This window comes from Urocitellus parryii, chromosome 15, assembly GCF_045843805.1.
Source record: "Urocitellus parryii isolate mUroPar1 chromosome 15, mUroPar1.hap1, whole genome shotgun sequence".
NCBI classification, from domain to species: Eukaryota; Metazoa; Chordata; class Mammalia; order Rodentia; family Sciuridae; genus Urocitellus; species Urocitellus parryii.
The window spans coordinates 32811533-32826344 of NC_135545.1; the positions used below are offsets into that span (position 1 = coordinate 32811533).

The 14812-nt window shown below is 61.1% G+C and overlaps 1 protein-coding gene across 2 annotated transcripts in view; it reads left to right on the top strand.

The window, feature by feature from the left end:
• Gnao1 (G protein subunit alpha o1) overlaps window positions 1–14812 on the top strand; it is a 156950-nt gene that overhangs the window by 138176 nt on the left and 3962 nt on the right. Inside the window, exons 6-8 of one of the 2 annotated variants that reach the window (XM_026395629.2) lie at window positions 228–357; window positions 4075–4228; window positions 5860–10025. In XM_026395629.2, the coding sequence (XP_026251414.1) occupies window positions 228–357; window positions 4075–4228; window positions 5860–6047 (472 nt within the window). In that variant the 3' untranslated portion in view covers window positions 6048–10025. Of the gene's footprint in view, window positions 1–227; window positions 358–4074; window positions 4229–5859; window positions 10026–12936; window positions 13091–14812 lie in introns of those variants that run through there. The other variant, XM_026395628.2, reaches the window with a different exon arrangement.

Consider the following 14812-nt stretch of genomic DNA (forward strand, 5'->3'; position numbering starts at 1 on the left):
AGGGCAGGTCTTTAGGTCACTCCACGTGAGCACAGCTTGGTCCTGGGAGAGGCTCAAGGGGCAATGATGGCTGCCACCAGCCCCAGGGAAGGCAGTGGTCTGTCGGTCAGTCAGTCATCACCTGGAGTGAGGACCCCTCGTGGGGCCCTGAGAGGCCACTGAGCTGGACCACCAGGCGCCCCACCTGCCTGGACCTCACCGCCCATCAGCTCCTGTCTTCCTGGCAGGCTGTTCGACGTCGGGGGCCAGCGATCTGAACGCAAGAAGTGGATCCACTGCTTCGAGGACGTCACGGCCATCATCTTCTGTGTCGCACTCAGCGGCTATGACCAGGTGCTCCACGAAGACGAAACCACGGTGAGTCGGCTGGGCCCACTGGGCAGGGGCAGCACATGGGCTGGCCACCCAGCCTGAGGAGACACTGAAAGGGCGGGCTGCAGGACAGGCCAGCCCTGGAGCACTGGGGGCCTCCGTTGCCGCCGGCTCTGGGGTCCTCTGGTGGTGGGTCATGCTGGCTCGCTCTCAATCCATGTTGCCAGGGAAGATGCCTCGGGAGTTCAGCGCCGCAAAGAGAGCACAGGGGCTGGGTGCAAACCGACCACAAAGAGCTCAGCAGAATTTGCGTTCTGGGCAGTAACGCGCCTTCAGTAAACTCAGCAGAGTCAGGGGGCCATCAGGCCAGAACAGAATCAAGCAAATCCTTAAAAGTCAGGGTTCGGCCAAGTGAGCACGCATACACAGCAGAACTAGTCTCCACGGCCCTCTGGGGCTTTCCAGGGTGCTGCACGAAGGGGTGTGGCTGGCAGGCTGAGCAGGGCAGTGGATGGAGGCACGCTGGTGGGTGACAGGTGTGGCTTTGACTCCGTCTGCGTCGGTGGGATGCTGTCCCTGCGCCACATTCATTCTGGGCCTCGGGCTTTGGCCTTTGAGAACTGCCACCCACTGCAGAGGGGACAGTCACCTGGAGAGTGTCTGCAGCCGTCCCCAGGGTCGGTCCTAGGTCTGCTAGCGTCGTGTTGCTGCTGAATTGAGGCAGCTCCTCTCTGCCTCGGTCACTGTTTCCTGTAAAAGGGGGACAGTGACGGACCCTGCCTTGGGGAGGCTGCTAGGCATGGACGGAGTGATCCATGGCAGTACTGGAACCGTGCTGGGCACAGCAGCACCAAGCTGGTGATCGTATTGTCCCTGGCGATGGCCCTGGGCCAGGTGGCCCCATAGCTCCAGCCCAAGGGCAGGGGCCTGCCAGAGTCTTCTGCGTGGGGAACCCAGTGGGGCCTTGGAGCAGGGCCCGTGGGCTGGGGACTCACTCCCCAGCCTCTGTCCTTTCGAGGACAGTGCTGGGGCTTTGAGGAGGGGCTGTCAGGCTGGGCCTTGATCAAGGTCTGTCTTCCCTTTGTGTCCCTGTTTCCTCGTCAGCGGAGCCTGCTGGTCCCACAGAGCTGCTGTGAAAACAGGATGGGTTTGGGGGTGTGGTGCTATGGCAGGAGGGTGCCACCTGGAGGGGCTCACACAGACTGGTGGAGCCAAAGCCACCAGCTGGGAGGGTGATCTGGACCCGCACCTTGTGTCACTTGCCCTGGGCTGGGTTTCAGCTGTGTCATTCTCAGTGACCTTGGCGGGCAGGAGTGTTGAGGAGGCAGCAGTCTCGTCCTGATCCTGAATGTAGGGCAGGGGCAGACATGCCCTGGGTGCCCTAGGGCCACAGGCTCGGTGACCACCCGAAGCCCAAGACAGCCCCTGGCAATGTGTGCCTCAGGGTGACTGCCCCAGCGCATCCTTAACTGCTCCATGGGTTGACCCTGTGCTATGAGAGCCACAGTTCACTGACCCCTTGGCTAGTCCGTGGTCTGAGCTTGGCTTGGGTCACCTTTTCTCCTGGCCACACATGGGAGTGGATGCTGCCTCCAGTCATCGGTGGCGAGGAGAGGGAGAGCTAGAGGCTGCAGGGCAGGTGGGCCCTTCCCACAGAAGTATGGCCTCTCCCTCGACCTGCCCTGCCAGACCTCAGACGGCTCAGGCTCAGGCCTAGGCCATCAGCCTTGGGTGGGCTGGGTGGCCCCGGCGACCACAGGCACCGAGCTCCATGGCCCTTGGATCTCCAGGAGTAAGAGGGCTGAGTGGTGCCCAGCCGCCTCCCCGGGAACTCCTCACCTGCCCTGGTGGCAGAGCCAGCCCTGTCCTGGACCCTCCCCTTCTCTTCCCCTCCTCACCCCTTCCCTCGTCTCCACTGCCCTCTGCACAAGCCAGGAGCAGAGGACCTTGGGGAAGCAAAGCAATGGGCCAAAGTCAGGCAGGGGATGTTCCTCGGGCCCTTCCCTCTCCAAGACTGGCCACCGACACCGCCAGGGAAGGACAGCAGCCCCCAGGGAATGGGGCCGGCGTTTCCACTCAAAAGCAGCCCATTGCCACAGCGGCACCGCGAGGAACGTATTGCTGCAGAACTCAGCTGTTGGTGGGCAGAGGTGGGCAGCCGGGCGTTCAGTGGATGTAGTCCAGGGCCTGGCACCGCCTGTCCACTGCGTGATCAGGGCCTTGCCCCAGCCTCCCTGGGCCGCTTCTAAAAAATGGCAGTGATGGTCGACTGACATTGTGGGCAGCTGTGGGGACCCCTGGGCTGAGAGCTGGGTGCTGGCACCCAGAGTCATCCATCACTAGGGGATGACCCTTGCTGCTCCTGCACCCAGATGCTGTGGCCAGAGGGCAAGTCGTAGCACGTGGGTGCTCCACCCCAGAGGCAGGATGTAGGCACCAGGGACCGAGTCCTCAGCCTCAGCCTTTCTCTCTGGTCACCCCTGTGCTTCCCTCTGGCCGGGGCGAGAGTTGGGATGCCCAAGACAGAGGTGCCTGGAGGCACCTCCTGGAGCAAAAGCCAGGAGGACCTTGGGGCTAGTGACTGCCACCCACCGGACTGGTCACCCTGCCTGCCGCTCCCTGGGACCCCGAGGGCTCATCCTGTCCTCGTACCAGCTCTCAGCACCGCCCACCAAGCCGCGGGCTGCCACAGCCTCTACTGTCACCACCGCCTACCAGGGCCTTATCTTGCCAAACCAAGGCCAAACCATGAGCCGATTCTGAGAGACCCTTCGAGCCCGGCAGGTATGAAGCGCCTCCCTCCAATCGAAGCCATCAGCTAAGAGTTGAAAGCAGCAGTCTGTCAGGGAACCGTGGGGTGACTTTGCTGTGAACACCACCGGCCCACCTCACCCACACCCCTCCCGGAACCACTGGCTCAAGTCAGCCTCCTGCCCAGCCTCCCTCTGCAACCATGCTGTCCCCAGCCTGACGCCTTGGCTTCTGTGAGCCTGCGCGGGGCCTCAGCACAGACTGCCCTGGACCTCCAGGCTCTGAGACTGGCCAGTGTTTTCCTTTTTCCCCATTTTCTCTCGTGGTTGCTGCTGGGATTTCCTCTTCCGCTCGGTCGAAATCTGTTTGGCTGTTTCATCTGGGGTTCCTCTGGCCCCTCTGCTGAGAAACCAGTCCCAACCACCTGTTCTCCCCGAGTCTCCCCGGGTTCCCCACGGCCCGGCCAACTGCCCAAATCACCACCAACCCAGGCCACAGCAAGATCACCCCCAAGACGCTGTCCCCTTGGTGTCTGCTTCCAACTCTGGATTAATTCGAGGCTGTCTTGGTCCTCGGTTAATGTCACCCAACTGAATGCGTGCACCCTCCCGACCTCGCTGGCGGAACAATGAGACCCTGTAGAGAAGCTGCATGACCTGCCGTGCCTTGTGGGCGGCTGCCGCGGCATGCGGCCCCACCCTCCGCGTGCATGGTGCATGTCCTCTCCCGGCTGGAGTTTCTCCAGTGACCTCGTGGCCCCCCCCAGGCCAGCTCCCCGTGGAAGGGGACAGTGTTCCCCATGAGCCCCTGCTCCGCCCTACCTACCCTGCCTGTACGTGGAATGAAGCAGGGACACGTCCCGTTTGTCCTCGTGGGCCCTCCTGTCTCTGTCCCCGGTGGTGCGTTCAACTGCGTTGGTGGACCTTCCCTTTGCTTGTCGCGCTGTGTCGTGGCCGTGGTGGGTCAGGGCCTGGACTGCCACCCCTCACCCGGCTCTCCGCTCTGTTGCAGAACCGCATGCACGAGTCCCTGAAGCTGTTCGACAGCATCTGCAACAACAAGTGGTTCACAGACACGTCCATCATCCTGTTTCTCAACAAGAAGGACATATTTGAAGAGAAAATCAGGAAGTCCCCGCTGACCATCTGCTTTCCTGAATATACAGGTGAAGACCCTCCCCAGGACAGCAGGGGCCTGGGGGCTGCAGGGACTGCCACAGGAGCAGGCCCCTCTCATTGCTGTGCAGGTGCCCTGGGCTCCACCACCAAGAGCCCAGCCCGGCACCTGCCCTCCCGACAAGCAGCCCTCAGGGCGAGGGTCCTGGCTGCCATGTCCAGCCCTGCCATCCCAACAACCTCAACCGTAAACAGAGGTTGTACACACAGAGGGAACAATGAGATGACAAAGTGTGACAGGCCAGGGCTTGGACTCAGGCAGCCTGAGGTCCAGCTCCAGCTCAGCTGCTCAGTCACGTGACCTTGCTGAGCCTCAGTCTCCATGTCTGTGAGAGGGGGTGACCGTGACAGCTTCCTCCCTCACAGCCACTGTGAGGGTGCAGTGAGCTCGTGGCACGTGGAGCCCAGCCTGGCGGGCATGCGCTGTGGGCTCACTGCCGTCTTGCTCAGACCATGAGAGCACAGAGCTGGGGCGGGCAGAGCCCCAGCAGGGTGGATCTGTGGGCCATGCCTGGGCTGGGCAGGCGGTGCAGCTTTCTACCTCCTGCCCGCCGCTGGCACCCCACCCCCTTTTCCTAACCAGGCCGACCACCCATAGGTCAGGAACGTCCAGCCAGAGATGGGCAGGGCTTAACGTACTCCTACCTGCCCTAAGTGACCACGGCTAGTGTCCTATGGGCAATAGAAGCAGACATGGTAGGTCGGCTACCAAGACAGTTTGGAGCTGGGGTAAAGAAGGAGGGAGTGTACTCCTAACCAAAGGAGTCCGAGAGTTACCTGCTGTCCCAAGGACCCTCCCCTCACCCCAGCCCAAGTGTGGTAGACCCTCAAGGCCGGGCCTTGTGGCCTTCAGGAAGGTCCTGAGTGACTAGGACCTTCCCCCAGGCATGCCACTCCGGCTTTGCACTGTGGCCTGATTGCGTTTCCTCACCACCCATGCCTTTGCCGGGGGTCCCAGCCTGGCTGTTCTAAGAGGTTGTGGGGCTTCAGAAAAAGACAAGGTCTTGCGTTCCTGTTCCTTCCCAAGCCTGCAGCTGGGCTCACCTGGAACCAGAGCAGTTATATGGTCCAGGTGAGGAAGACAGTAAGGGTGCTCCAGGTGTCTTACTCCCCCGAGAGCGAAGCCAGAAGGGGGAGATGGGCAGGGAGAAGGGGAAGCAGGTCAGGAGACTCACGATCGCCCCGCAGACCGCAGGCCAGCCTTGCCCAGCATCTGGTGTGCGAGCTGCAGGTTCACAGAGGGGGCACAGCGACTCAGACCGCACTTTCAAACCTCTGTGTTCCTGGCCATGGTAACGTGAAGTTTGCGTCAGGATTCGGTGGGTGCATTCTAAAAGGAGGACAAAGTTCTCTGGGACAGTGTCCCCCTTAGTGCAGGCGGTCGCGGGAGACTTCAGCTTTTGTTTCTTTCGTGACTGTCTACACTGGACCCGAACCACTGACCTGTTGATGCAGCGACCCCTCAGGACCCCACCCCAGCAGCCTGTTCTTCCTGCTTGTCTTTGAGAGGCTCCTGGCATCTGCTCCTCGGCCCCCTGCCTGTCAGTCACACCGGCTGCCCAGGGGCCGTCCACTCGGGGCAGTGCCTCCCCTCATGCCCACTGCCTGTTTCTTCCTGCAGGCCCCAGCGCCTTCACGGAAGCTGTGGCGTACATCCAGGCCCAGTACGAGAGCAAGAACAAGTCGACGCACAAGGAGATCTACACCCACGTCACCTGCGCCACCGACACCAACAACATCCAGTTTGTCTTTGATGCCGTGACGGACGTCATCATCGCCAAAAACCTACGGGGTTGTGGACTCTACTGAGCCCCAGCCTCCTGCCAGGCTGCCCACGCCCTACCCAGACGGCACCCACTCCTCCCCTGGAGCCAGAGCTCTGCCACCTCTCAGGCCACTCTTTGCACTGAGGAAGGAGAACCCAGAAGCTGGCGCCAGGGGTGGAGGCGGGAGCACCCTTGTCACCCACACCACCACTCCCAGTGGATGTATGGTGACAGGGGCTGGTGGGGTGCTGAGTGCTGCAAGGCTGGTGACCACCACGCCACCACCTGAGTGCTGCTCACTGGCCTCCGCTTCGTCTCATAGTGTTTTATTCGAGGCTGGCAGGGCTGGGAGGGGGGACTGAGCCGCCATTGGCCCAGAATGGGCATGTCCTTTCTCCATGACTCATGCCGGAGTCCCGGGGCCTCTTCTCATCATCAGGACGGCCCTGAGGCCGGGTGCTGGCAAGTTTGTGGGGTAATAGAAGCCATCCCTCAGCTTTGCCTGGGGTCTCTTGTCGAGGGCTGCTCCACCACCAAAAGCCAGGGTGGGACCCGGCTGACCGACTGCGTGTGGGTGTGGGGCTCAGGCCTGGCGAGCGCCTCCCCCTCCCTCAGGCCTCAGCCCTCCTCCTCTGGGCATCCTCCCTTGCCCATTGCCCTCCCCAGATCCCTAATCCAACCTCTACTGAGACTGACCAACCGCCTGGAGTGGCCAATGGTGGGGGGGCGGGGGTCAAGGCCTGCACCTGGCAGGAATTCGGGAAGAGGACAGAGGTGGGGAGAAGTGCAGGGCAACAGCCAGGGGACAGCCACCTGCTTGGTCCGGTTCCCAGCTCAGCTGCTCCAGGGTGAGTGGGTGTGCTTTGCTTGTCCTGGTTGCAGTGAGTCCAACTTGAAGGCAGGGACAGGCTAGGGCCTTTGAACTGGGGTTTTTGTAGGCATGGAGGCCCAGGGGAGGTCTGGGCCAGGCCTCTGTGGCCAGTGCCCACTTTGGTCCATCTTAGTCAAGAAATCAGGGAGCCCTTGGTGACCTCCCAGCCTCAGGGGAAGAGGAGAGCTGGTGGGTGGAACCGGCACCCTGGAGTGGCACTCCTGGGAGCTCAGGCCAGCTCCAACACACCCTGCCCTCCCTGCTCCAAAGGGAGGGTCCCAGGATCCCTTTGCGACTTTGCTGCAGAGACCCCTGAGCAGAAGGGGCTGGGGGTGCTTCTGTGTCCTGGCCCTGTCTAGGGCAGTGAGCACACCTCCCTCGCACTCCTGGCACCTCCAGTCAGCTGAGCCCACAGCCAGCAGCCAGGAGGCCTGTTCACTTGTGTGGCGGACTGTGCCCAGGGACCAGACGGACCCCAGGAGGGCAAGGGCTGCCTCTTGAGGGCCTCTGCTTCCCTCCTTGAGCCCTGTGTCCTCCCAGCCTCACACAGTGTGGCTCATCCGGGCCAGGAAGGAGCCTGAACTCCCCTTGGGCTGCCCAGGAACCAGGAAGAGCCCCACTCCCATGGCTCTGGGCTCGTTGGTTTCAGCAGGCACAGAGCTGCAGGTGGTGCAGGGAGATCGGGACTTCCCTCTTGCCAAAAGCTGACAGAGACAGGGCCTCCAGCAGAGCCCTTCCCTGCCAACTGCAGGACCATCCCATCAGCCCAAACCCACTTCCACTATGTCCACCTCCACCATGTTCTGGTCCTTGTACCAGGTGCGGGGATGTGGTGGAGGACAGGCCCTTGCAGCCAACCGCCTCAAGTCTTGCCATGGACAGTCAAGGCCATTTTAGTCATTTTGCCCTACACTGATGACATAGCTGATGCTTCCAGCATCACCACCTGGGTGTGGCCAGCTGTGCTCATAACTGCCCCAGACTGTGACTGCAGATTCAAAAGCCTGGCAAGAGGTGGGATAGTGGCCCAACCCCATCTCTAAGGCCATCACCCTGGTGGTGGAAGTCACAGACCCTGTAGCCCCAGGGCTCTCTCCCCAGGGGCAGTACAATGGCCAGGGTCCAGGCTGGAGTCAGGACATGTGTCCAGCCCTCCCACCTGCAGCATTGCAGGGAGGAGCCTGGCCTTCCAGGATGCCTCTCTCCTGTAGCTGCTCTGACCTGCTCAGTGTCTTGCGCCGTCCCAGCCGCCCCGCCCTGGCCTGCTGAGGCCGGGGACCTCAGCTGTCTGGTATAAGCCAGAGGGAGAGGGTGTCCAGCAAGGCCCTCTCTCCTCTCCATGTCATCAGAGCAGCTCCACCACCGGGGACAATCAGGGCGGCCGGTGAGGTCTGGCTCCGTCGTGGATGTGGTTGTAGGGGAGATGTTGGGAGTGACTGGACAAGGACGGGTCTCGTCCACAGTGGCTCTGTGTGTCCCCAGAGGGGCTGTGCTAAGCTCTGAGTGGCTCTGACCCAGCAGGTCGACATCTAGGAAGGGTGCCTTTGCCAAACTCGTAAAAACGTGCCTATCACTGAGATGCCTGTGAGCAAGTCCTGTGCCCTGCGCAGCAGCTGTCCCTCTGCCTTCTCTGAGCACTGACAGACAGTCCCCAGGCTCTGGGGACTGGCTCAGGTGCTATCTGCCTGAGGCTTAAGGAGGGGCTCCACCGGACTCTATCGGGAACAGGGTATCCGTCGCAGTCTGAGCAGAGAGCCCAGCCTGGACCCCTCACCAGCAGCCCCGGCCTTCAGGGTCCTGCGACCACCTACTGTGGAGACCCTGCTCCTGATGTGCTGTACCTCTCTCCCCGCTGACCCAGCAGAGCCCAGGCAGAAAACCTCCACCATGTCAGGTGCCAGGAGGCAGCTCTGCGCCCAGCCCAGCTCCACACCCACTGTGGGATCTGGAGGCACCCTGCTGGGTCCCCAGGGGTCGGCAGCCTTAAATCCCTCCACCCCAGCCCTATAAGTAGGCTGTCTGCAAACCCCAAAAAGGAAAGTCACCTCTCCCAAGCCCTCGTCTCCCGTCAGCACAAGCCCTGCAGCTCCCTCCCACCTGTCGTCCATCAGTTAGTCCCCAGCGACAGACACTGGAAGTCCTACCTACCTTTAGCCTGCACCCTTCCTCACCACCCGCCCCTCTCATTCGCTCCCTCTGACCCAGCGCACTCTTCTTGGCAAGTGCTCCACCACCACCAGGAAGGGCCATTTAACGGGCCCTAGGTCTCCTTCCCCGTAGCAGCCTGCACACACCCCCTTTAGAGAAGCCTGGGGCCGGGGCCTCCTCTGAGCCTTGTGGAGGCCTTCAGGCACAACCTGGCACTTCTTAGGAACCGAGACTCTGGCTCTGTGTCTCCAGGGGTTCCACCTGGGGTGCCAAAGGTGGCACCCACAGACAGTTCCCCATGCAGGCCACAGGTCTACAGGGCAGCCCAGGGAACAGGGCCAGGTTGGAGCCATGCCATGGGCCTGTGGCAGGGTTCCCCAGCCTTACCCTCTCAGCGAGGAGTGTCCTGAACCTATCCTGCCTGGAGAGTAGAGCTGGGGACTCCCAACAGGCCACTCCCCAGCCAGATGAAGTCCCCTGTAAAGGAAGGGGCAGGCCAGGGCAAAAGAAAGTCCAAAGTCCTGAAATTCTCCATCAGAGAGGGGCCCCCTCTGAAGGCATCTCTCTGCCAGGCCCAGTGCACGAAGGCCATCTGGTTAACTGGGCCCTTCCGCAGCCCCACCTGCCGCTCATCTAGCCAGTTCTCACCTTCCCGGTGCCATGCCCGCCCTCCAGCTCCGGGCAGCAGCCCCTCACCTCCCTATCTCCCCTGCCTGCCGCTTCTGACCGGTCCTCTGGCTGCACCTCCTCTGCCTCCCAGAGCCTCCCCGCCACCCTGCAGCCTGCCTGCGCCCTCCCAGTCCCAGGCAGGGTGGGCTGGGGCTCCCACTCCTTCCTTAGCAGAACCGAATTAGGTACAGTGTCCCGCCTCCCAACCCGGCCGCCACCACCCACCCCGTATTAACTGTAATTTTGTAAGAAGAGTTGACTTGTTGGTTTAATAAATCTCTAGTTATTGTAATAATTTATTGGCTGCCGTAATGTATTTATTAGTCACCTACCGTTAATAAACAGTGCCAGCTCCTTCTAGCGTGAGTGTGATGTGTTGTGTCAGTCAGTGCCAAGGAGCCTCCGCCAGGCGCACCCGCACAACACACGTCCTGGTGCCACCCCAGTCCTGGGGCTGTGGACAGCCTGGTGGTGTGGGCAAGTCCTGCTGGGGATAGGACTCCAGTGGCCCTGTCCACCTCAGGCTCTCTGGGAGGCAGGCAGGTGTGTCCTGGTCTGAGCTGCGTCCCAGGCCTGGTGTCCTGTGTGCTTGGTGCCAGCGTGATGGGGCTGCACAGCCTGGCGTGGCTCTCCTGCTGCTCTCGGGCTCCACTGCAGCCTGGGCAGGTGGAGGAGATGACCCTGGGGACTGTCCATCTGTGACTCGTGACTCCTCTTTTCTGAAGTGGTGAGGTCTCTGATTTCAACATACTTCCCTTTTAGGAAGCTGGCGACACACGGTGTCCCGGCCCCTTGGTGACAGGCTCCAGAGGGACAGCAGTCAGGCCTGGGGCATGGGTTGAGGGTCTCAGTACCGCCGCCCCCTCCCTCAGTGGCTCCCTTACTGAGCTTCCAGGACCAGCCCTTGCCAGGGGCACTCCAAGGCCCTGTCCTCAACCAGGCCAGGTCTGACTGTGCGTGTCCTCTGCTCCCCAGAGCCCTCCCCAGCTCTGTGCTGCTCCATGGACTTTAGACCTTTTAAAATGTGAGTGTGTTGCTGCTCCCCCTAGATTGTAAGCTCTCTGAGGGCAGGAGCCTGGCCTGGTGGCCCCTTGGCTGTGTGGCCCAGCACAGGGCCTTACACACCAAAGGCCAGTTAGGATCATCAATTTGAGCCTCGAGCACGTGTCTGCGTCTGCGGGCAGCAGGACTGGGCCTCGGCAGGTGAGGCCCTACGCACCTGGGGAGCTGGCCTGGGTTTCTCCTCTAAACCTAAGCTTGGTGGCCTCTTGAGGAAGAGAACTTGAGCCCAGTGCGTCGCCCCTGTTCTCGGCTCAGGTTGCCCTGGCAGCCACCTGTGGTTCCCTCTGGTCTTGGGAGTGCCCAGTGGCACTGCACCCCCAGCCTCTGTGGAGCAAGGCAGTGCTGGGACACGGGGGCTGTGGGGCTGGGGACTGCTCACCTCTGCTGTGGCTTTTCGACTGTGTTGGGCAGCTGTAGGACAGGGTGCCTCGTGGATCAGGAGGAGGGCTCGGCCCTCATGGTGGCCCAGGCGTGGGTCCACTTGACCCCTGGACCTCTGCTTGGCTTTCCAGAGCAGATTCCACCATGATGGCAAAGGAGCCTTCCTCTTCCTTGACTGTGGCGGTGTGAATGATGGGGAGTGAGGGAGAAATGAGAACAAAATTCCCAGCCGCGGTTAGGGGCTAAGGAAATCCTCAGCGGCGACTGGATGTGTTTGGCAGAATGGAAAGATAAAGCCATTTCCCTCGGGTCCCACAGGGGGTGAGAACCGTGCGACTGTCCAGGTGCCCCCGAGGGCAGCTGAGGGCTCAGCCTGCCCGGTCGCCACCCTGACTGCAGCCGCAGGAACCAGAGCCCTGCTGTAACCCTGCAGGTGTCGGGGAGGTAACTGAAGCAAGGACTGAGGATCTGGGGACCCGTCACTGGCTGCTCAGACTGACTGGAAAAGCCACAACTTACATTCTGCCTCCAGCCAGAGTCTCAGCAAGCCTCTGGGGGGCTAACCCAGGGCCTCCTGGGAGCCTCTACCACTGAGCTGTGCCACCAGTCTCTGCTCTCTAGGGTTCCAGCGGTGTCACCTCATTGTCCTCTAAGGGTTGATGAGTTTACATGACACAGCCAGGAGAAGAGCTGGGCACCATGTTGGCAGAGTGGTCCTCAATGACCAGCAGTGGCCACTTTATCCAGGGGGACGGCTGTGGCCACCAAGCCAGCTCCTACTGTTTGCTCATCCCAGAGGCCCCAAACTAACTCACCCTCAGCTCACAGTGTCCAGTGTCCACCCCAGGTGTCTTCTCTTTGCTGTAACTTGTTTCAGTCTAAACGAGGGAGATGGAGTTGAGCCTGGCTTACTTGTGGACCTGGGCTTTGGACCCACGGAGTCAGGTTCATGGTGACAAGTTCCCAGGACTAAGATGGGGTTCTTGGGGACAATGTCCCTTCCCCCACATCCTTGTGCAGACAAGTGTGCCCCCCGTACTGCAAGAAACACATCACCTAAGTGAATCTGCTTGGTGTCCCAAAGTAGAATTATCTGTCCTGGCCCAGGGGAAAGCCGGTCCTCCCTGGACTTGGCTATACTCGGGGTCCCGTCACATTCATCTGTTGGCTGAGCAGCTTCCTTGTGTGGAGTGACAAGGTCTTATAGCCCCTTACAGTAAGGCATGGACAAGCCTGACCCAGCCAGAGGAGGTGTGCCCCGTCCCCCCGCATCCCTGAAGGAGCCCTGGGTGGACCACCTCCGCTGAGTGACAGCCCCAAGCATGCTGACAGCCTGGTGCCATGTTCCCCTCAGACCACGGGAGAGGCCTGGAGTCCCTCACCACTCCCAGAGGACCCTGCCCACCCCTGGGTTGGTGCAGACATGCAGATCCGAAGCCCAGCTCCCCAGTTCCCGTCCAGCACCTCCCCAAGACCTTGCACGGATGGGGGCTGTGCAGGGAGAAGATCCGGGTCAGCCTCAGCCGGAAATCCATGGTGGTTTCCCAGTCCCTTGTCGCCATTGGCCCTGAGGTGGTGGTGGTCTGGTGCTGAGGTGCTCTGCAGATTGGAAGGAGGACAGAGTCCGGTGTCCCAGCTCACAGGTTCTGTCTTCAGCCTCTCGGAGGCACCCGGGACACTGGGGCCCCTGTGAGCTGCTGAGTAGCCCGGGCCCTTTCCAAGCCTAATTCTGCTCTTCTCTTTCCCTGTCTGTGTCTCCTGGTGCTGTCTGTCTCCCTGTCTTCCCACCCTGGGGCTGCAGAACCGCATGCACGAGTCGCTCATGCTCTTCGACTCCATCTGTAACAACAAGTTCTTCATCGATACCTCTATCATTCTCTTCCTCAACAAGAAAGATCTCTTTGGTGAGAAGATCAAGAAGTCACCTCTGACCATCTGCTTTCCTGAATACGCAGGTGCGTGTCCTGGCAACCCTGTGCAGGAGCAAGCCCCAGCCCTAGTGGGACCTGGGTCTCCCTCAAAAGGCATGAGCTGGAGTCTGACCACTGTGGGCTGCTCAGCCGGTGCTGCTGGGGACACCAGCCAGCAGGCCAGAGCAGGAGTGTGGCAGGGGTGGAGAGAAAAACACTCAGCACGGAGTCTTAAGAGGACAGTATCCTCTCCTGAGCTCTATGGGTCAGGACAGGTGACTCAGAGTGGCAAGGCAGGGCTGGGAGCTGTGGCGCAAGAGGCTGAGGCAGGAGGACTGCAAGTTCAAGGCCAGCCTCAGCAACTTAGCAAGACCCTGTCTCTAAATATAAACGGGCTGCGGATGTGGCTCAGTGGCTAAGTGCCCCTGGGTTCAATCCCCAGTGCTAAAAAAAAAAGAGAGTGGCTTGACAGGGCTTAGGACAGGACGAGAAACGTCCCCTCCCCCTTTATTCCTAGTCTCAGGTCCTAGCAGGACAGCCTCCTAAAAAATCTCATCAGGGGCCTCGCCTGCCCCCTCCCAGGACAGCCCTGGGCCACACCTTACTCTTCCACAAAAAAAAAGGTGGACTCACACACAGCCTGAGGGGGCCTAGGCTCAGTTCAGCCCCCGTGTGCTTTGGTACAGTGACCATGTCGTGTGTCACAGTCACCACAGTCAGTCTCTGTGGCAGCCCAGGCCCAGCCAAAGCATCCCCCCTCCCCCACCCCGGCGTTTGGTGCTCATTCTCTCCCCTCTTCCCCTCCCCAGGTTTTTCCTCCAAATCAAACCACTCCACCTAGTGCAAGTCCAGCCTGTCCCCTGCCTTCTCTGGGCTTCTTTTTCCAACCTGGCTCTCCCAGGAACACACCCCGGCCCCACCATGCAGCTCTTTCCAGATGGCTGCAGGAGGGAGGGTTTGCTGTTGGGGGGACCAAGTCTGGACTGTTGCAAAAGCCCAGGAGCAGGCCGATGAGATACTGGGGCCCAGCCCAGCCCTCTGGGGACCAGAAAGTTTTAGGGGTCTCTGGGGTGGACTCACCTTTGCATGCTGAAGAGAATAGAGACCTCGCCATCCTCAGTTAAGGGCACAGGTTGGCCCAGCCAGGAACCTGCTCACCAAGGCCACCCCCAAGTGTGTCACAATCTGGAACACAAGTGTGAAGAGGGCCTGTCTCCTCACTGATGTTCCACGCGGCCTGCCCAACCCAGGGTGCAGAGGGGGAGGCCCGCTAGGGACTGTGCCCTGTGCCCCAGGCTGCTGGGTCAGCCCAGTGTCAGGAGCACAAAGTCTCCCACCGAGCAGGCGCCAGCGCCACCCCTGGAGCCAGGCCTCCTGCAGCTCTGGGCCAGTGACTGAATCCCCTGAGCCTCATTTTTATCAGGCTCCACAGTAGATCACCCCGTGGGGTGGCCACCCCCACATTCTAGCAGCCCTCACAGGCCAGTGCCACCCTCAAGGGCAGGCCCAACCCTCGGGCTCTCCTGTGTAGTGTCCTGCTGGAGCCCGACTTGGGATGTGGCCTGAGGAGTGGTCAGTGGGTCTCACTGCTGGATAGTGTGGGCACTGGGCAACTCCCCGCTGATGTCCCCAGCAAAAGCCAGTCTGGATTGGCCATGTCTGAGGTCCCCAGGGCCTTCCATGGGATCCTGAGTTCAAACCACACAGATGGCAAACAGTCACCACACCATGGCCCCGGGGGGGGGGGGGGGGGGACAGGCCTGTGAG